Source organism: Sceloporus undulatus, chromosome 1, assembly GCF_019175285.1.
Source record: "Sceloporus undulatus isolate JIND9_A2432 ecotype Alabama chromosome 1, SceUnd_v1.1, whole genome shotgun sequence".
In the NCBI taxonomy this organism is placed as follows: Eukaryota; Metazoa; Chordata; class Lepidosauria; order Squamata; family Phrynosomatidae; genus Sceloporus; species Sceloporus undulatus.
Window position 1 is genome coordinate 25,842,482 of NC_056522.1, and position 21,691 is coordinate 25,864,172.

General features: G+C 42.9%; 1 protein-coding gene across 1 annotated transcript; it reads left to right on the top strand.

Annotated features, from left to right (window-relative positions):
• The first annotated feature begins 469 nt into the window (after positions 1-469).
• Positions 470-20,877, top strand: LOC121916955 (solute carrier family 22 member 7-like). The gene is made up of 10 exons (XM_042442544.1): positions 470-859; positions 3,813-3,916; positions 4,687-4,841; positions 8,029-8,197; positions 11,443-11,566; positions 12,054-12,169; positions 12,305-12,519; positions 16,222-16,330; positions 17,186-17,392; positions 20,713-20,877. Exons 1-10 carry the CDS (start codon positions 470-472, stop codon positions 20,774-20,776), a joined length of 1,653 nt encoding a protein of 550 aa, XP_042298478.1. The 3' UTR covers positions 20,777-20,877.
• The last annotated feature ends 814 nt before the right edge of the window (positions 20,878-21,691 follow it).

The following is a 21,691-nucleotide window of genomic DNA, read 5'->3' on the forward strand; positions in this document are numbered from 1 at the left end:
TATTCACAGTACCTAATTTTAATTTATAGCACCAAATGTTGTTAATTTACATGGGCTAGTGTTTAACTTTGGGGACATGAGTCCCTTGCATATATTCATTTCCAGCCAGATTCCTGAAAGCAGCAAAGGTCGTTTAGTCAACCAGTAAGACCAACTGTGTTAAATATTCTCCCATTTCATAACACGGTGCCCACAATTTTTAATTCCAGACACTTTTATCTTTTTGCACCAGCCTCAATCATTGTGATTTTGTTGACCCTGACCTCCATCCAGGTCTAACTGCAAAGGATCCTTTGGCTCTGCACTCGCTGGTGCTGTGGGGCGGATGTTTAATCTAGATGTCAAAGTCCACAAACCCAAAGGCTGTTAAAAGTCGCAGGCCTTCTGTCCTCATGGAACACAAGGCCTGCAAGGGTTCCCTCTTTCAGTAGCTCTCTGGCCCTATGAGCAAGCCAACAGCGTGACTAAAATGAACTTTGAAGATCTCCTTCAGGAGGCTGGTGGTTTTGGCAAATTCCAGCTCCTGACACTGCTTCTGCTCTGTCTTCCAAGGCTTTTCCTCCCCTTGCATTTCCTACTGCACAACTTCTTGGCAGCCATTCCGCCTCATCATTGTGCCATCTCACACCAGAACTGGCTGGCCAACTTCACCAAGGAAGAGGTGTGGCTCATAAGCATCCCCAGAGACTCTGAAGGTGTCTTCAGCTCCTGCAAGATGTTCTCTGAACCTCAGTTTCACTTACTGGTTAACTCCACCCAGGAAGCTGCTGACACAACAGCTAACATCACCACCATCCAGAGCTGCCAGCATGGATGGGTCTATGATCAATCCCAGTTCACTTCCACGATAGCCACCCAGGTAAATGTTCCATCTTCCATAAGGTGTGTTTACTTATCCAGGTAATCCAGGTGTGTGTACTTATCCAATGGCCCTTCCAGATGGTATAGGGCAGTGGTTTTCAACCTCCTGTCCTCCAGATATTTTTGACTTCATCTCCCAGATTCGCTCATCATTGACCATGTTGGCAAAGGCTTCTGGGTGCTGAAGTCCAAAATAGCTGGAGGATCAAAGGTTGTGAACCTCTGGTATAGGGGACTATGGTATTTGTTGCTATATTAGTAAATTACAATGTAAATTAGACTTACAACCATGTAACTGTTCCCTATTTATATTTAAGATAGTGGTATGATATGATAGCTATACCTCTGATGGAGGATCTTGGCTGATATTTCAGGCAATTCCTGGCACCAGCTGCAACATTTTATTCTCATCCTAGAGTGGGTTTCTTTCTGTTTAATTCTAAAAAATAGTGGAATAAAAAGTCCACTTCTCTTCCTTTTTTTCTTAATTCCTCCTTTCCTTATAGTTATAATGTTATAGTACCATACATCAGTGAAATGGCTCTTTTGCACTACAACACTGTAACTCTAAGGAATTTTTTAAAATGAGATACTTTGCCCTTTAAACCATAGCATAACATCAGCAAACCCTGCTCGCATTTTTTTTATACAAAACCTTTGGAACAGTCCTAGTACAGATCCTAGAAATTGCTACAACTATTTATTTATTTATTGGATTTATGAAATTTAATGTCTACCTTCTGCTGGACTGGGATCTAAGGCAGCTTCCAGAAGTTTGAAAAGGGTTAAATTAAAATCTTATTTTACAAATGTTAAAAAAGAATTAAATAACAATATATATATATCCTGAAAGAACAGAACAAGTGGACATAAAATCAACCAAACTTGGCAAAACCCAAGGGACAACAACAACAACAACAAAAGGCAGGTGTTGAGGAAGGATCACAACAGAGAAAACCCAGAGGTGCCAAAACCAAAGACAAGTGGGATTATATGAATAATATATTCAAAACATATACAACATATAGAATGCTATAACCAAAACATATATATAATAAAATGAATTTCCAGATAATATTCATTTTGACCAAAAGAGCCTTTTCAAAGTATAAAGAATATTTACAGCAACTAGTTCTGAGAGAAAACCTTTATCTCACCAATTGTAGTTTTGCGGGGGGAAATCAATATTATACATGGACAGATCTGCCAGTTGGAAATACGAGTATGCACTTTATCTGTGAAGAAAATGACATGCACAGGTTTGGTTTTTAAAAACAAGTAAATAGGATTGGATGGGGGTGGATGACTGATAAGTCAACCCATTTTTGAGATGTTCCTGAGGGACGCAAGGATACCGAAGACAGTATTTGGGTTATAAGACAAGGCAGGCTTGACGGTCTTTGTGATCAATACACTCAGTTCTAGAAAAAAGTGTCCAGACTCTTCAGATACCTAAAAGATATAGTTCTATTCTTCTGCAGTTTCCTTTCTGTCCAAGACAACAAGCCAACTGTTCTTAGCCTTCCCAGAAATGCAGCATTAAAACTGGGATGGACTGCCTATACCTAGACCAGGCCATTCTAAGAAACCCAGCCTGGATCAAGAAATGTATATGCTTCAAACATGCAGAGGGGCCAGTCCTCAAAACAAATTCTCATTTCGCCAGAGAAATTTTCTCAGAGGCTCTGAGGGTAGAACAGGGTTACATTTCCTTTTCAGTGCTTTATGTCCCTGACAGAGTCTTTTCTCCTCTCTCTATTTCTCCACACATACAAATGCATGTGTATGGCCCATAATCAGGCTGTTACTTTTAGGAAATTGGCTGAAATCTGGGGTGGCATAACACTAAATAAGGGGCTTATCGCACAGCTAAATAAATTGCTTTACCACTACTGAATTCAGTTTGAATTCAGGATACATCCAGATTTTATCGCACATGTTTTTGCTGCCCAGTGGCATCAGCAGCAAAAAGACATGCAATAAAATCTGGATGTATCCTAAATTCGAATTGAATTTGGCAGCATTAAGGCAATTTATTTAGCTGTACGATAAGCCCTAAGTTAATGCAAAGGGTGTTGAGAGGAAGTGTGAGCACTGATCATGTTTCATGTATAGCAATGGCCACTGCCTCTGTAAACTAGACATTCTTGGAAGACAGGTCAATCAATGACTCTTGAATTTTGCTCTCAGGAAATCATTAAAGACATAGGAATTATTTAATGGGCATCAGCCCTGGAGGCAAGCTAAGTGGTTATGTAACACTGAAAGAATGGAATGTCTGAAAATATCTTTGCAAAAGTTTTTCCAAATCCTGATTTTATTATTAGAGTCTCCTCTTCAAATGGAGGTTCCACCACAAGGCGGAGGGAGGGGGGGTAATGACCTCTGACTGCCCTGATTTGGCAGAGAGAGTCTGGATTAATCCTCTGCTGTCCCACTTTTTGGATGCTTTGAAAATGGCTCAGTTCTGGGCACCACAGTTCGAGAAGGATATTGACAAGTTGGAAAATGTCCTGAAATGGGTGACAAAGATGATAAAGGGCCTGGAAGTCAAGCTTATGAGGAACATATGAGCTGGTTATGTTTAGCTTGGAGAAGACAGAGATGACAAGGTAACAATCTTTATATATCTGAAGAGAGATGGAGCCAACTTGTTTCCTGCTGCTCCAGAAAATGGAACAAGAAGCAGCAGATTCAAATTACAAGAAAAGAGATTTCACCTAAACATGAGGAAGAATTCCTTTACTGTGAGAGCTATTAGACTGTTCAATTGATTGCCTTGGAAAGTGGTGGATTGTCCATTCTTGCAGATTGAATTGGCATCTTTCTGGAGTGATTTAGTTGTTTTCTTGCATGGCAGGGCTTTGGACCTGATGACCCTCATGGATCCTTCCAACTGATTCTATGATTCTATGATTCTTTGAAATATTAATCTGACTCTTTGGTTCCAGTGGGACTTGGTTTGCGAACAAAGAGGAATGAACCAAGCAACTGCTACTTTCTTCTTCATTGGTGTCATGCTTGGAGCTGTGGTCTTTGGCTACCTCTCGGATAGGTAATTTGACTGCACTTCTTTGTTTTCTGCTATCTTTACAGAACAGGCAGTTTGCCCCTTTCTTTTCTGTTCCTTTGATTTCCTTCTAAAGCGGGGAGAGGAAACTGTGATGGTGGTGATGGGAGCTAAGGGGCTGCATTAATGCCCCAGGAGACTTTGGAGGGACACATTCCTCCATGGCACTCCTTCATAAAAATCATTTTTGCCTCCAAATACCCTCAAAACTCCTGGGGGAGCATGGGGAACATTTCCATCCTTTTTATGCCCACTCTTAGTTTTAGCAAAGTCACTTCATTTGCAGTTCCTACTTCAAAAAAGGTCCTCCCTGGGCCTAAAAATGGTCCAAGGGGAAAGACATGGTGAAAATGCTCTCCACACTCTGTAGACCACTCCCACAATATCATAGCCATTATGTCTATTAACCATGGTAGCTGGGGGATTCTGGTAGCTATTGCTGAAATCAAGGAGTTTCTTAAAGCTCTTGCCCTCCCTTTGCCAACCAACATATTGGGCTAGTTGGTTTGTACAAAGAAACAGCATAGATGCAACACCACAGTAAACAAAGAAAAAGGGAATAATAAATGGAAGTGGGTCCTAAAACAAATGGTACTGTACTATCTCAGTTTTAATTTACATAAGTCCTATGATTTCAATTTTAATTGATATATTGTTATATATATGGATGCTATGAGAACCATTGTAGCGATGAGATGGGAACAGCTAGTAACAGTATTTGTCATGCAAGTAACATTTTCTTTGTGGTGTTGCAGGTTTGGCCGGAAATCCATGCTTCTTGTGTCATATATATTCACCCTCATCTTTGGCCTCCTGAGTGCTGTCTCAGTTACATACAGTATGCTAGCAGTCACACGGGCCCTGACTGGGATGGCCATCTGTGGGCTCTCCCTCATCGTACTGCCTCTGGGTAAGCACCATGGAGTTCCAAGATATGCCTTTCAAAAGGCTATGGCAGGGGTAGGCAACCTTTTTGAGCTGGGGGCCGGGTTGCTGTCCCTCAGACAACTGGGAGGCCGAAGCCAAAAAATAAAAAATATAAAAAATTTTTAAAAATCAAAGATATAAATAAACCAGGACAAATGTAGGACAAAATTTTCAAATGGAAGACACTTTTTTTTAAAAAAAAAAATGAAGGACACGCGAAAAAATTTGCTGATTTTTTTAAAAAAATGTTAATATAAATGCATGTTTCTGAGGCTTCTATAGACAATTGCCCCCCAAAGGCCTCGGCGGCAATCGGCAGCAGGACTGGGCTTTCCACATGTTCAGGAAGACTCCCCTTGCAAAATGGCACTTGAAATCTAGTAAAGAACTGGTCTTGTCATCAGTCTATGGCTGCAGTCTTGTTGTTGACAATAATGTGCATAACATAGGATTACGTGCAAGTATGCCTCGTTTTAGATGTTCTGCAAAGAGCAATTCATTAGTGCTTTGTGCAATAGTCTCCTGGCATTTATTAAGCCCTGATGCCATGGCTGTGGCCACTATTGACAGTCAGAGAGAGAAGAGAAGCAACCATGAGCACCTGGCTGCAGCTGACAGTAAGAAGAATCAGGTCACTCTCCCAGATTTGCAGAGACTTGCTGGCAGTGATGTAGACTTGAGTCAATTGACTTGAATGTACGTTGGACTCAAGTGGCTTCAGTGACTCGACTTGGAAAAATGACACACTGTCTTGACTTGACTTGAGACTTGTACAGTCAGCCTTTGGTATCTGTGGGGGTCCATTGTGGACTCCCCATGGAACCCAAAATCTGTGGATGTGCAAGTTCTGTTGTCCCCAATTGTGGTGTGTGCACACAGCTGCGCCACCATTAGGGACAGCCCCCATTTTTCCCAGTGGCAGCACATGCATGTGGCTGCACTGCCATTGGGGACAACAGAACTTCAGTTGTCCCTAATGACGGTGTGGCCATGTGCACATGCCACCACTGAGGACAATGTCGGTTTGCTATCTGTGGATGCTTAAATCCATGGATGATAAGTCCATGGATACTGAGGACTGATTGTATATTTTTAGTGACTGACATGCTGATGCCATTCAATTCAAGCAGCAGCCAAGACCTGGCTCCAGAACACAGGATGCATTTGTTGAAATGGAACAGCATATGTGTTAGGCAATGGACTTGAGGTGGAAGGATCTTTCTGAAGCTTTCAAAAAGCTTTAGAAGGATCCTTTGATGTGTAGCAGGGACAGGCTGCCTCAACCCTCACCTCAAGCCCATTGCCTAACATGTTTGCTGTTTCTCTCTGAAAAACATGCCCCACATTAAAACTTGGCTCCCACACTTGAGACTCAACTTGAAAATATCTTACAAGGATTTGAGACTCAGCTTGAGACTTAGGCGGGTTATAAACCGCCGCTTTGAGGCGGTCTGCCGCCGCCGCCGCTTGGTCCGCGCAGGAGCCGTAGCACCCACACCGTGCGGCTCCCGCACGGACTGAAAAAGAAGCTCCAAAATGGAGCTTCTTCTTGCAGTGCCTCTGTGACGTCGCGAGGCGCCAGGGGCGCATTCGCGACATCACAGATGCCGCGACACGTTCGGACGCACAGCATCCGATACATAAAGATGGCGCCGGCCGTGTGGAAATGGCCGGTGCCATATTGTACGGACAGAGTCCGTACTAGAGCCAGGGGCGTCTAGAAGAGATGCCCCTTTTTTAAAATGGGACGTCCTGCAGACGTCCCAAGTGGCGGTTTGTAACCCGCCTTAAGGTAGAAACTTGAGGCTTGCCTTGAGACTTGGACTAAAAGACTTGAATACATTACTGCTTGCTGGAGATCTGGAAGAAGGCCTTAATTTCTGTTCCTCTGGCTATAGCCAGCTGCTGCTGGTTGCCTCCTGCCCCTAGCTAGTAAACTGCTGAAGCAGCATCACCAAGAAATTGAATGCTGAAATGAGAGACATAGAGGAGCAGAACCATATATGTGGAGCATTACATGAAACATGCTTGGATGAAAGCTTTTGGTTACTGTCTTTTTATCTCACCAAAAAGGGAGGAAGGAAGGTTGGCTCCACTCCTTATGGTATGGAATTTTAATGCCAGAATATGAACAAAAGCAACAAGAACAAACAGGGAAACCATGTCAGGATGAATAGGAGCCAGTGGGGGAGGCTTTAATACCTGATGTTCCTCGCCACATATCTTGAAATAGCTCTGAAAAGTGAGTGGAACAAAGACATACTGAAACACAATCTCAGTGTGGGGTAGAGCCATTACAAGCCAATTCAGCAATTACAAATATATGGAAGAGGTCAGCATGGAATGAAACAGGTACATAAAATATTAAGATAAGGTTTTAGCTACTTGTAATAATTATAGAGTGGAATCCTGTTTGTAACCTGTTTGTAACAGGTGTAATGGTGCGCGCGTGCGCGCGCGCGCACACACACACACATACACACACACACATATATATATGAGCCAGCATGGCATAATGGTTTGAGTGTTGGACTACAACTCTGGAAACTAGGGTTTGATTTTCTGCTCAACCATGGAAACCCTACTCTCAGACCCAGAAAACCCCTTAGGGTCACCATGAGTTGGAAATGATTGGAAGGCACACAACAATGGCATCTGTCTATGTACTTTTTCATACCTTGAGGAAGGAGTTTTCAATTACCTCCTGTGACAAGGCTCCCACTCCAATGTGCATCAAAGAGTGAGGTAACTGCCAATGCAAGTCTGTTTCCCTGGCCAGCTGTGGGAGTGCTTGTGTCAGCTGGAAGAAGTGAGGGTGGAAGAAGCAGCTTTACAATGGAGGTGAAGATGGTGGTTTCTTCTCTCCATTCTCAATACGTTAGAAAGAGTCTATGTGCATCCATGCAGCTAGTCAGCAACTGGGGAGGCAAAACTGTGGCCACAGAAGGTGCCTAGCTGCTATATGCTGGGGAAAGTATCTGGGCAGAGGATGCAGCTTCAGCCACCTCTGTTTTTTCATATTGTGTTTGCATGTATGTGTCTCCACATGGACATAGAATCATGGAGTTGGAAGAGATCACAAGGGCCATCCAGTTCAACCCCCTGCCATGCAGGAACTCACACTAAGTTTAATCACACACTAATTATTAAGGTTTGCTTCTATATTCCAGGCTTAGAATGGGTGGATATACACCATCGCACCATATCTGGGGTCATAACCAGCATCTTCTGGAGTTTTGGAAACATGCTTCTTGCTCTGATTGCCTACCTGGTGCGGGATTGGCGTTGGCTGCTGTTTGCTGTCACTCTACCTTGTGTTGTGGGCATTGTCTCTGTGTGGTGGGTGAAATGAACACTGCATGCCTATGTGTTACTGAGCTCAGAGAACCATCTTAGTTGTGAGGATATACACAGTTGCACTTAATTCTGGCTATTTCATCCCATCAGGAGGAGAGCTTGGAATGTAATAGATGATAGGAAATGTACTGATCTATAACAAATGTAGGGATGCAAACCTTTGACTATTTTATCCTTGCATGCAATGATTAAAAATTTACAAAGCTTTCTCCTCACTGCGCTAGAAAACAAATAGTTCCCCCCTAGTATATGCACTTCCTTAAGTGTTCTGGTGCAAAGTTTACAATTTTTGAAATGAACATCCCCTGGCTCATTTTTGGACATTCCACTGTTTTAACATTCCCTGGTTTTCTCTTTCGACCACTACTTGTGTCCAGTCCACCCCTCCCCCCCACAGGCCCTCAACAGACCAGCGATAAATGCCAGCATTGGAGCAGAGTGGGGATGAGGCGACTGCATGCCAGCCCCCCAACTCTGGCCCAACACTGGCATCAGGCTGTGTACCCCACTGCATGGCGGGTGGTGTCATGCCACGTCTTTGGTGCAGCATGTATATGCGCTGTGCCAAAAAGCTATGGAAGAGCTGTGGCGGCAGCAAAATGGGTGCTGTTTCAGCAGTACAAAAAGGAGCCACTTTTTGTGGCTTCTTTTTGCAGTGGGTTTGGGGCATTAGCGTGTGGTTGCTGCATCCCCAACCCAGTGCTTCCAGGGGTGGCACAGAACCGTCTCCTAGGGGCCAACTGCTGATCCCCTCCAACAACTTGATACGATCTAATGTTCAGTGTTATGTTTGGCAGCTTAAAAAAGAGACAGTTCTCTTTTCAACAGATTTCACATTTTGACTGTCCTCCATTCCTTAACCCATCAGATAATCAGGGGCTTCTTGTACATGTTTCTTTCAGGAAATAACAACCAATATTCTGCATCATCAGCATAACTATGATGATGGAACTCTGTCACTGTAGCTATGTCTAATGATGCAACTCCAGGGGAAAAAAACCCTGTCTTTTTGGTCTGGCAGCACCCTGGCCAAAATGTTTCCAAGTTCATGGAGACTGGAGCACTGGGAAATTATTGCTAGAATCCTATATGACCTGTTACATTATGGGCCCAAACAGACAGGTCAAAATAAAGCTGCTTCGGGTCACTTTGGAGGTATGCTGTTTAAATGACACACACATCTTAAGAGGCCAGAAGCTGCACCAAAGCTGCGCTCCAGTCCTTAGGACTGGAGTGTGGCTTTGGTGTGGCTTCCAGCCTCTTAGGACACATGTATCAATTAAGTAGCATACCTCCAAAGTGACCCAAAGCAGCTTTATTTTGGCCTGTCAGTTCAGGCCCTATGTAACTTTACGTATGCCTAGCTATGTAGCAGAGGTGCAAGGAAACCCCTTTACAGAATTGTGAAGATGCATAACAGGACAGGGTTGTTGTTGTTTTGTACAAACCACAAAATTTTGCACAAAAATGTTTTCATATGTACAAAAAAACAAAAACAAAACACCCCACCCTTGTGTATTTCTACACAGAATAATTTCCTGAAACACTTTGGCATGTGCAAATACTGAGTGAAATCCACTTTTCCAGATGGGGAACAAATGCCACAAATATTCTTTCCATTCCTAAAGATATTAGCTTTTTGGGGGGAGGGGGAGGCAACAGGGGTGTGAAAACATGTTTCGAAAATGAAGTATTATGTTGTTATGATGGCATTTGGAGCAATGGCATCATGTATTGCAGTTACATTACCAAGTTATTTTTTAAATGCTTTTACTGGATTTTAAAAAACAAAGTTTTATGCTATTTTCTTATCAATCCTAAGGTGTTTTTTAAATAGTAATTGAAAACAATGGAAAAGCAAATAAGCAATGCAAGAACGGTGATAGCAAATTACCTTTTTTTGGTCACTGTAACATGTTATATAACAAATTTAAATTTTCCATTCTGAGCTTTGAGAGATGGTCATGATAATCCATAAAAATCCAATTTGTAGTTGGGCAATCCTAACAGCAGTGAGAGGCAAGTGAGTCTGTTTTACCCCTGGAGACACTCCATAGAATTTCCTTATTTTCTCCCCAATGTTCTGACTCATATGGGGAGTGTCTATGGATACAACAGATTCTCCCCTTCACAGCCATTATTCTGATGTATGGAAAATAATTTTGGAAGAGGTCAAAACCAGCACACTCCCTCTCCTTGCATGTGGAATACACACATTTAAACAAACATCTGTGTAGATGTAGGAACACCCATGATTTTGGCGGAACAAGAAATTATCCCTACTCTCCAAACAACATTATACAACTCTCACAGCTCACAGCTTGCATTCTGGACCAAGGGCCAAGAAAATTAGTACACATTAAGGGAAAGGTGTTAATCTGTGTCCAGAAGTTGCGTATAAACTAAAATTAGTGATTCAGTAGCTTGTGTCAAATGTTGGCCATGCACAGTCTGGCCTCTTGTATAAATCATACCATAGTAATGGTTCACCAAGAGCTAAACAAATGCAAGGTTGTACTTAAACCTATACAGGGAGAGAGATATTACTTACCATCTCTTTTCTGCAGTAAAAGGGGTTTCAAGAAACTGCTTGTTTCTGGAACTCAGAAACTCCCCATTTTAATATCTCTCCAAACATATTTTCATCCATTGTTGGCTTCTGGATAAGCAAGACCTTTTGGATCACTTGCCTGGCCAGATAATGTGTTACATGTACATTTGTAAAGGTTTTCTCCACATCTCTCTTTCTCAGAAATGAAAAGCACTTTTGAGAGGCTGAAAACTTGAACTAAAGACAGTGGGTTGGAAAAGGTGTTTAAGCTTTCTGCATGTTTTCTACAATGGTCAGTTTTCTGTCCACAATTATGCTGCTGTTATTTCCACCAGCTTCATATAGGACCTTTTTATTCTGTCCACAACATAACATGACTGTGGTGAACTAAACCATCTCATCCTGGTATGTGGGAGGTATGTGCCTTCAGGTCACTGTTGACTTATGGTGACCACATGAATGTCATAGGATTTTCTTAAGTAATGAAAACTCAAGAGATGGTTTTGTCAGTTCCCTCCTCTGAAATATAGTCTGTAGCACATGGTACATGTGGATTAAATGTATGCTATATAAATAATCTTCATGACCATTATAATCAACATTGAGTGGTAGGGTTGATCTCAAAGAGATTTCATTGACTATCTACAAAACTTATGGACCGCCTTCTATTTAATAGGTGGCTTCCAGAATCTGCCAGGTGGTTATTGACCAAAGGGAAGTTAAAGCAAGCTCACAGACATCTGCAAAGATGTGCCGAAATGAATGGAAGGAAAGAGTTTCCCGCCAAGATAAACCTTGAGGTGAGTCAAGGCATCAGGGTTTAGATTGAAACAAAGAGACTGATCTAATCTCTCTCTCACATACACCACCATGAAAATGCCACTGACTACAGCATACAGCAGAGAACCAGTGTGGCGTAGTGGTTTGAGGGTTGGACTATGTCTCTGAAGACAGGGGTTTATATTCTCGCTGGACCATGCAACTGACTGGGTGACCTCGGGCTAGTCACATGCTTTCAGGCTCATGGAAACCCACTGAGTGACCTTTGGCAAGTCGAACATTCTCAGCTTCAGAAAAAAATGTGGTCAAGAAAACCCTATGATAAGTTTGCCTTAGGGTTGTCGTAAGTCAGGAATGACTTGAAGGCAGACAACAGTAAATATGTGTGTGCATGTATGTGTGTGCACACATAAACATTTTATTATTTGATATTTGATTTGATATAAAAGACTGAATGCACAATTTTGCAATAAGTGTCCATCCTAAAACCCAGTGTCCCTTCTTCAGATCTTAAGAAAGACAGCCGCAACAGTAGCACAGAAGACAAATGAGAATTATTCCTACACCAGCCTTTTCCAAACACTGATGCTGAGAAGAATCTCATTTTGTATGGGGGCCGTGTGGTGAGGAGGCATACCATCCTTCCCTTCCCTTCCCCTCCCTTCCCTTCATCTTTTCCCCAACCCATGGACTTCTTTCCTAACTCAGGTCAGAATCTGGAATTCCTCTGCCCAACCCTTTATCTTCTTCTCCTTCAGGTTCGGGGTGGCCTTTTCTTACTACGGCATGAGCATGAACATCACTGGCTTTGGCCTGGGCATGTACATGACCCAGTTTGTCTTTGGGATCATTGAGATTCCAGCCAAGATCATTGTATTTATTGTGGTGAACCGAGCTGGACGAAGGCAATGCCAGGCCTGGTCTCTCATCCTTGCTGGCTTATCTATAGGAGCCAACATTGTCATCCCAAAGTGTAAGTAGTTTTATTATATATACAATATAATATGCTATACTTAGGTTATATTATATTAATATTTTAAATGTTGGGTGGGATCATGTATCAGATATTTAGGGCAGGTCTACACTGGCCAGAATACTCCGGGAAGCCCCCAGAGTATTCTGGCTCTCAAGCTACCACAAATTCCCCCCATTATCTGTGCTTCTGGAGCAATGCCAGGTGGTGTCCAGAGTCACTGGTGCTGGGAAAGCTGGTCCTTCTGAGGCCAAATATGAGGTGTGCAGCACTGATCCCATTGCTGGGCACCTTGCTGTGATCTCAGTGGGACCTGTACCAACAGCAGTAGCAGTGAATGGTTCTATAAGTGCTTTTATATTTTTAATTGTATTATATTTTTAAACAAATGATGTTTTAATATTGTAATAGTTTAATTCTGTTTTGACACTTTTGTTAAGTTTTTAAAGGTACTGTGTTTTAAGACTGTAAGCCACTTTAAATCCCAATTTTGGGGCAAAGTGGAGTACAAATGATGATGATGATGATGATGATGATGATGATGACAGGTTGCACAGTGGGACTCTGTGTAAATAGCATCCCAGTGTGGCTCTAGAGTGCTATGGATTTTCTGGGAAGATCTGGAGTAAATGGTGACTTTTTAAATTCACTGTAAGAAAGAGATGGCTCAGATTAGCTGAGGAACTGGCCTTCCCACCTGAAGACAGTCTGCAGTACAATCGGACTGAGTGACATGAAGACAAGGGAAAACTGATGCAAATAGTCTGTGTACACATGCCCTTAGTTAAGTATAACCCCTCTCAGTTCAACTTCCACAAACCTGACAAAAATGTCATTCATCCATGTATCAACTGGTGGCAGAATGGACCTCCTTCTCCTAATGCAGCTAGTGCCTGGTAAATTATATTATAACTGATATTTTATAACAATTATATTATAAACTGTTTTTAATATTTTTTTTCTTTTGCTATGAAAAACATTAAAAGCAAAAAAGGCTAATGTGAATAGGTCTTTACTGTTTTGATTTTGGCAGTCACTGCCTATAAAACTTTAAACATGAAATCTCACCAGCTGTCAATAGTCAGATACTAAATACCAGTACATATAATTTATCAAATGTCAAATAAAAACCTTTGCATGTCAATGACTAAATACTATTTGTATGCTAAACAGTAGAGGCAAGTATTAAATCAATTTTTAAAAACCAAATATTATCTGTGAGATATTGAAATAAATTGTCATTGGGCTCTTTAGTGATGCCTTCATATAGATTCGGAGAACATATTTAGCATTAGAATTCGCAGAGGAGAATTTGGAGTAGCCAATGTATTTCAATTCTAGAAGTTGTTCACCAGAATTCAGTCATTTCAAAGAACAAAGATTTAACTTCTTGATTACAATTTATATCTTAGATAAAAAAACATTTCGATTCCAGGTCAGTATTTAGTCAGTTGGGATCCAGAGGGAATATCAAGAATATTTGTCAAAAGGAGTTCTTAAACATAATGTCTAAGTGACTTTGAAAAGAACTGTTCACCTTTACTGTGAAGCATACCTAATATATTACTACTTATACTCTGAGTCATTCTTCATGTGGATTATTACCAGGCTAGACCAAAATGATGCTTTCAGTAACTGGGTCAAAATTTTAACAAACGCCTGTTGGGAAAAAAATAACCCACACATCTTGGACATTTTAAAAAAAGTTTCTTCTTGACAGATCTTTATTTGAGTGGCTTACTTTGGGAAGCACAAACTAACATCCAGCTCCAACCATTGCGGTCTTTATGTTAAACCCAAATCTAGGTAGATATAAATTTTAAAAACAATGCCTGGTATCTGAGACTCCAAATATAGTGCTTTCTATTGGATAGGCATAGGGCTGGCCCTGCCATTAGACAGAAAATGAGATGGTTGTCTCCGGAAACAGACACAAGACAGTAGTCCATAGGGCTGTCAGGTCAGACTATGCCAGACCAGAGATTCCAGCACTGAAACCTAGGGACAACCCCATATTCTGGGCTTGACCTGGTGCTGTTACAAGGGACAGTGGTGGTAATATCACTCAGCATGTTATATTAAGAGAGTCAGTATATGTATTGGTTTGATCATTGGACTATGACTCTAGGGACCAGGTTTCAAATCCCCACTCAGCCATAGAAATTCACTGGGTGACATTGGACAAATCATCCTCTTTCAGTCCCAGAGGAAGATAAGGGCAAGTCCCCTCTGAACAAATTCTGCCAAGAAAACCATATGTTGCTATGGGTCGTCATAGGTTGGGAATGACTTGAAGGCACACAATAACAATGTTATATTAAGCATCAACCACAGTAGCACAGAGTATGCCACTCAAATAAAAATATACAAAGTCTAGTGAATGAAGACTAGGACTCTGGAGATCAGGATTTGATTCCCCGTTTGGCATGTAAACCCACTGGTTGACCATAGGTGAGTCACACACTCTCAGAAAATCCTTTTATAGGTTCACCTTGGGGCGACATACATCAGAAAAGACATGAAGGCACACAACAGCAGCAGCAGCAGCAGCAGCAGCAATAACAACACTATACCTTGTACACATAGCCTGGAGATAATTTTATACATAATGTTTTAAATAATTTTGATCATGAAACAAGGTTGTGTACACTGAAACATCAGAAAGCAAAGATGTCACTTTTTTCAGCCAGCCATGTGGACAATTTTGGAGTATTTTGGACTTTGGAAATCCAGATAAGGGAGACTCAACCTCTACACACATTTTCAAGGCAGTACTTGTGCCCTGAGATTCATTCTCCTCATCATGAGCACCAGAGAAATACCAAACCCTGAGATTTTGGGCCAGACCCTGAGATCTGGCAGTCCAAGCAATTTACAAGGTGTTGGTGTGGGAGCTGTGTGTCATCACAAGACCTGCTTTGTGCCCTCTAGGCTAGCTTGCTGCCTTCAAGTATGGAAGAAGATGCTATCCAATAATCCATGATGAAGAAAGATTTATCTGCCACTCCAATCAGCTTTTGTACATAGGATAGGAGGAGGCACCATTTTGTGCCTCAACACTAACCGCATGGCTGTTTAAAAAACAACAACACTGAATTAGAAGGAACCCCAGCAGCTATATTTTTGGTGGCCAATGGTAAATGCAATTAACATTGATTATACCTATAGCTATGATTTTCAACCTTTTCCCCTGAAGATATTTTTGGACTTCACCTCCTCCTAGAATAATTGACTATTGGGAGGTGAAGTCCAAAATATATGGAGGAATAAAGGTTGAGAACCTCTGATTGATTGTATTGTTGTTGTGTGCCTTCAAGTTGTTTCTGATTTAAGGCAATCCAAGGTGAACCTATAATGGGGTTTTCTTGGCAGATTTTTTCAGAGGGGGTTTGCCATTGCCATTTCCATCCTCTGAGGCTGTGAGAGTGTGACTTGCCCAAGGTCATCCCCAGTGGATTTGCATGGCTGAGCCAGGATTCAAACTCTGGTCTCCAGAGTCATAGTCCATTGCTCAAACCACTACATCACACTAGTTTATGCAAATACTTTTACAGTGCATTGCTGTGGATTGGGAACTGGATGATTTCCCTGTAGCATATCTGACTAGGGATTATGGGAGCTGTAATCCAAGAACATCAAGATATAAGAGGCTGAAATTCTGTTAACTTCCTGAACTGTGCCTTTTCTTTTTCCTTTTCTTAGCTCTGGAGACTTTACGCTCAGTGGTTGCCATTACTGGCAAAGGATTCTCTGAAGCAGCTTTCACCATAGTCTTCTTGTATGCATCAGAACTTTATCCCACTGTTCTCAGGTAAGAGAAAGGTTCCTTTGGTCTGATAAGAAACTCAACTGGTAACTGGTAGCTTGTGCTTTGCTACTGTGGAATCATTTGGTGTAATCCAGTGGGGCTGTTTACTACTTTGTTTTAGGTTCAAGGATGGATTACGTATAATCCCAAATAAATATATTCTGGGAATGTGCATTTCGATGAAGTCTACTATAACATAAGCAGATTGGGATGTTCCTTTTAAAAAGCAATTAATTACAGTTTTAGGTTCAAAGCCCCTGGGGTAGTGAGTAGTATGTTACTGCTACCTAATGAGTTGTACTACTTAGTGAGTTGTAAATTGCCCTTCAAATTGCAATGGTGAAAAATAATCTTTTGCGATCTTGATCACATTATAATGTTGTTTGGCCATATATGCGTTCCAGTTTTCATCTGTAAAGTGTTCCAGCATGGTGTAATGGTTTGAAAATTGGACTATGGTTCTGGAGACCAGGGTTCGAATCTCTGCTGAGAGATGGACACCCACTGGGTGACCTTGGGCAAGTCACAATCTCTTGCCCTCAGAAGATGGCAATGGCAAAGCCCCTCTGAAGAAACCTGCCTAGAAAACCCCACCATAGGTTTACCTTAGGGCTGCCATAAGTTGAAAATGATTTTAAGGTGCACAGTAACAACATGTCATAGTACTAGTAACAGTTATTTTGGCACCTGAGGAAATAAATCTCACAAGCACACCCCTCCAATTTTGGCAATAAATATGAAATCATAATAAATTAAATAATTATCCATTTTGTTGCTCTTTCATGACACTCCAGATCTGCCTGAGCTGGCTATGTTACCCTGTTTCCTTTTCATGATGCCTCTTTGCTTGCTTTCTAGACAGAAAGGGCAAGGATACTGTTCCTTCATGGCACGTCTAGGTGGGTCAGTGGCGCCTCTCATCTTCCTGCTGGATGGCCTTTGGAAGCCTCTGCCCCAAGTCACATACTGTGCTGTGGCTGTGCTTTGTGGTTCATCAGCCTTCTTCCTCCCTGAGACATTAAATGTCCAGCTGCCAGAAACAGTTGAGGACACTGAAAAACAAAGGTGAGATTAGGGCTGCATGTGCAATGCAAAAATAATGCGGTTTGATACCATCTTAATTGCCATGGCAATGGGTCACTAGGAGTGTGCAGGGCATGTGGACCGCACCAGGTAATGCCCTAAGAGTGTGTGTGTGTGTGTGTGTGTGACACCACTACGCCTCAAAAATCTGAAATAATAAATGAAATAATAAAACCATCTATGGTTAAATGGGCTCAACATATTGAACAAAATATAAATCTTGATCAGTGGGAAAAAACTTGCAGTAAAATTTACTTTAAATTATGACTTGAAAGAAAACTTTTACAAAATTCAGTTTTGTTGGTATCTCACCCTGTGAAATTAGCGAAAATGAATTTAAATTTAAATAATATATGTTGGAAATGTGAAAAAGAAATGGGTACCTTCTATCACTTATGGTGGACCTGCAAAAATGCAAAAAAGATATTAGAATGCTATTCATGCTAAAGTAAGGGAATTTTTGAATTTTTAGGATCAGTTAGACCCAAAAATGTATTTATTGGGAATGATCACAAATGAAACACTAGAACCTCTTAACATCTGGGGAACAATGATTTTATTGTACATCTGGCTGGAGGAACACAACAGGTCAGTGTCTGGCCATCCCTGCTCTTCCCTGATCACCAAATGACCATGGAAGATGCCCTGGTTGCAGAAAGCTAATCTGTGCACTCATGGGGAAAGCAGGAAGGAGAGGAGCTACTCCTGGAAAAGGTATATTGCAGTAAACTACAGAATTGTGGCCTTAGGAATAGATTATTTAAACAGAAATAAAATGTGTCACACCACCAGTGCTGGGGGAGTATGAGAGTTGTAACAAGTAATGTTTCAAAACTTTGACCTCACCACCATATCACACTGCACTGCTATAGTGCTACTATTCCACTTTAAGTGCTATGGCTGCTTCCTGTGGACTCCTGGGATTTGCAGTTTAGTGGGTGGGGCACTTAGAATATTCAGCCAGTGAGCTCTTAGGCCTCACTAAACTACAACCCCCAGAACTCCACAAGAGGCAATCATAGCAATTAAAGTGGAGTAATAGCGCTATAACAGTGTTGTGTCATATTGACTTAATGGGAAAGATGGTGACGGGACGGTCTTTCATGCTGTGCAGTTATAGCACTATGATGATGAGAAATGAAAATATCCTATAGAATCCTGGAATTTGCAGTTCAGGAAAGGGGTATTTATAATGCTCAACTAGAGAGCTGTAGTATCTCACCAGACTACAGAAACCAGGATGCAGCCATATCAGTTAAATGGAATCATAGTGCTGTAATTGTGTAACGTAAAAGGACCAGATGATTTGTGACCCTGTCCCCCTGAGTGTCCGGGAATGCTGCCAGCAGACACTTGACAGTAGCTGATAACAGAGCCTTAGCACAGTGGAAGTGAAAGTAAAGCAGACCTTGCAAGGAATCAGTCTGAGAGCAGTCCGAGAAAACAAGCCGAGTTCAGAATTCCAGAAGTCCAAACATTCCGAGAGTCAAGCCGAAGTCAGGATACCGAGAAACAACGTTGGTCAAACAGTCCAAGGTCAAAACAGCCAAGAGATAACAAAGTCCGGTCCAAGGTCAAGGTAACAAGGAATCCAGATACTAGGAGCTAGTGCTAGCAGCAATCACGCCGAGAGATCATGCAATAAACTCTAGCAACCAGCATTAGTCTCTCTCCCACTTAAGTAAGGGAAACTCTCCCTCGTGCCACCTGAGGCTGGTTGGCTAATTGCCTCTCGGCAATTCTCTGTGATCTGCGCCTGCAAGCACTCTCAGCTCTTCTCTCTTTGAAAGAAGGCACCTGCATGCAAGCTTCGTCCCCAGAGTCCCCACTAGGCAGTGGTACCATAGAAGGTCTCTCTTCGGCACTAGGACCTGGTTGAACCTCCTCCTCTGGGGTTGGAGGATCACAGCTGGGACCTGGCAGGGCAGGAACAGCACCTGGTGTTGCCTCAATCAGCCCTTGCTCTGGAGGAGGCTCATCCTCCTCCTCATCCTCCGAGAGCTGATCTTGGCTGGCCATGACACTGAGCCTCCCATGTGTTAACTATAAATAATGGGCAATTTCAAATAATGGGCAACTCTGTTACTCTCCTTCTTCTCCCTCTTTCTCTTCCCTCCAGACTGGGACTGGACAGCCCTCCAAAGAAACCACGAATGCGAAATATGTAGCTCTCCAGGTTTTGCTAGTATGCAACTTCCATCAGCTCTAGCCAGTGGAAAGAGATGGTGGTAGTGGATGATGGAGATTGTAGTTCAACATCTGACATTATGCGGGAGAGAGTATTTTCCCCAGTACTGAAACACAGGTTGCCTTCAAATAGAGCAGCGGTTCCCAACCTTTGTTGGGCCGTGACCCCCATTGGGGAGGAAAGTCCCGCCCATGGCCCCCCTGATACGTTGGGAAGCCAGGAAGGGGTGGAACGTCCAGCCACCTACAAGCCCCAGCAGGCTTTGCGGCCGGAAGTCCCACCCCTTCCCAGCCTCCCAACCAATTAGGGAGGCCACCAGGGGAGAAGGGTTGGGACTTCTGGCCGCAAAGGCCTGTGGGGCTTGCAGTCCCATCCCCTTCTCCCTGTGGTTGCCTGGCAGCCGTAGGGAGAAAAGGAGGAGGCAGCCCCAACCGTCCCTTCCTCCCCGCGGCTGTCTGGCAGCCACGGGAAGGGAGGGGAGGAGGAGGAGGAGGAGGTGACCCCCACCCCTTTTCCTTCCTCCCCGCGGCTGTCTGGCAGCCATGGGAAGGGAGGGAAGGAGGAGGAGGCAACCCCCGCCCCCTCTCCTTCCTCCCTGCGGCTGTCTGGCAGCCGCGGGAAGGGAGGGGAGGAATAGGAGGCGACTCCACCCCATCCCCTTCTCCTTGCGAGTGCCTGTGCCAGGGCCAGCTCTTGCAAGGAGAAGGAAAGAGGGAGCCCTGGCCCCTCCCCTTTCCCCCATGCGGTGCCTGCGATAGCGCTGGCACAGCGCGGAGAAAAGGGGAGGGGGAGGCGGGGGGATTCCCAACCTGGCTACCCCCGCGAAAGGGTCACGTGACCCCCAGGTTGGGAACCCGTGAAATAGAGAACTGTCCTCTCATAACCCTCAACTTCGTAGATTGTAAAGCAGGACACGTGGGCACTGTATTTTAGATTTAGGATGTAATGATCTTAATGGGGAGGGGGTCCTCCTTGTTCTGGAAAGGAACAGGAGAAAATAAATACACATGGGACTCTATCCTTATTGAATTTTCCTGCAGTGTAGTTTCCAGGGTAGAAAGTGCCAGCACATCTATCAATGATCCCAATCTTTCTCTTTGCTCTTTAATTGCAGCTCAGGAAAGAAGAAACAGCTGCGCGGGCATATCTCTGAAGCCATGCCTCTGCAGTCATTATAGAAGTGACCTGCTGTGTGGTAGATGCAACTAGCAACAGGGGAGTGAGGGCTGCGGAAGGGATGATCAAGGAACATGTAAGACTCTGATTTTACATTACAATAAAGTGAGCAGTGCAAACCCCTCTGCTGTCATTTCACAGCACGGTGGTGAGGAGTTGGCGGGATCCCTGCTTCCTGGACCTGGTTCTTTGCCATGTGAGTTGCTAATAGCTCCATCAAGAGTGTCAGCAGTTACAAGTAATGCTCAGTAGGGCATTCCCTACTGATAGTTGGCAGGACTAGGTAGCCTTGGAGGTGGGGATCATACGACTCTCATGATTCTCCAAGGCAGTTCCCTAGAGGTGGTTGAGGCTCCTATCTGCCACCAGGTATTTCCTGCCAGAACTCATTGCCTCATTTTGCCTAACAGCAAGGCCAGCTCTGATGGCATAAGCCACAATTTATTGTATCGTACAAACAGTGGTGTCATTGCATGGTGTGAGGCATGCAGACCACATCAGGTAACACCACTGTTTCGGAAACATCTGCATTTTGGCAGGAGCGGGCTGTGGCATTCACCTGTGTCCCTTTAGAACACTGACAAGATGGCATGAGTGGGGTGAGGCTCAGTGGGAGGAGAAAGGAGAGGCCCCAGGTTTTTTTAATAAATCAAAATTTAATTTTTATTTTTATTTTTTAAAAATGAATTTTTACATTTTTCTTTCAAAACATCACCTTTTACCAAATTTTCACTTTAACCCCATGAAATTATGTATATGTAAACACATTTATTTATTCCACCAAATGCATCTGAGGAAGTAGACTTAAGTCTACAAAAGCTCATGTTGCCAACTTCTTTCTTTCAGTTAGTCTCAAAGGTGATCTCTGTACATACTGATTCTATAGACAAACATGGCTATATGTTTGAATTCTAAAT

Excerpts from the sequence above, each read along its gene's own strand:
- LOC121916955 (XM_042442544.1), top strand. The coding sequence starts at position 470 with ATGAACTTTGAAGATCTCCTTCAGGAGGCTGGTGGTTTTGGCAAATTC. Across the intron at positions 860-3,812 it reads CTTCCACGATAGCCACCCAG|TGGGACTTGGTTTGCGAACA; the intron begins GTAAATGTTCCA and ends CTTTGGTTCCAG. Across the intron at positions 12,170-12,304 it reads TTTTGTATGGGGGCCGTGTG|GTTCGGGGTGGCCTTTTCTT; the intron begins GTGAGGAGGCAT and ends CTTCTCCTTCAG.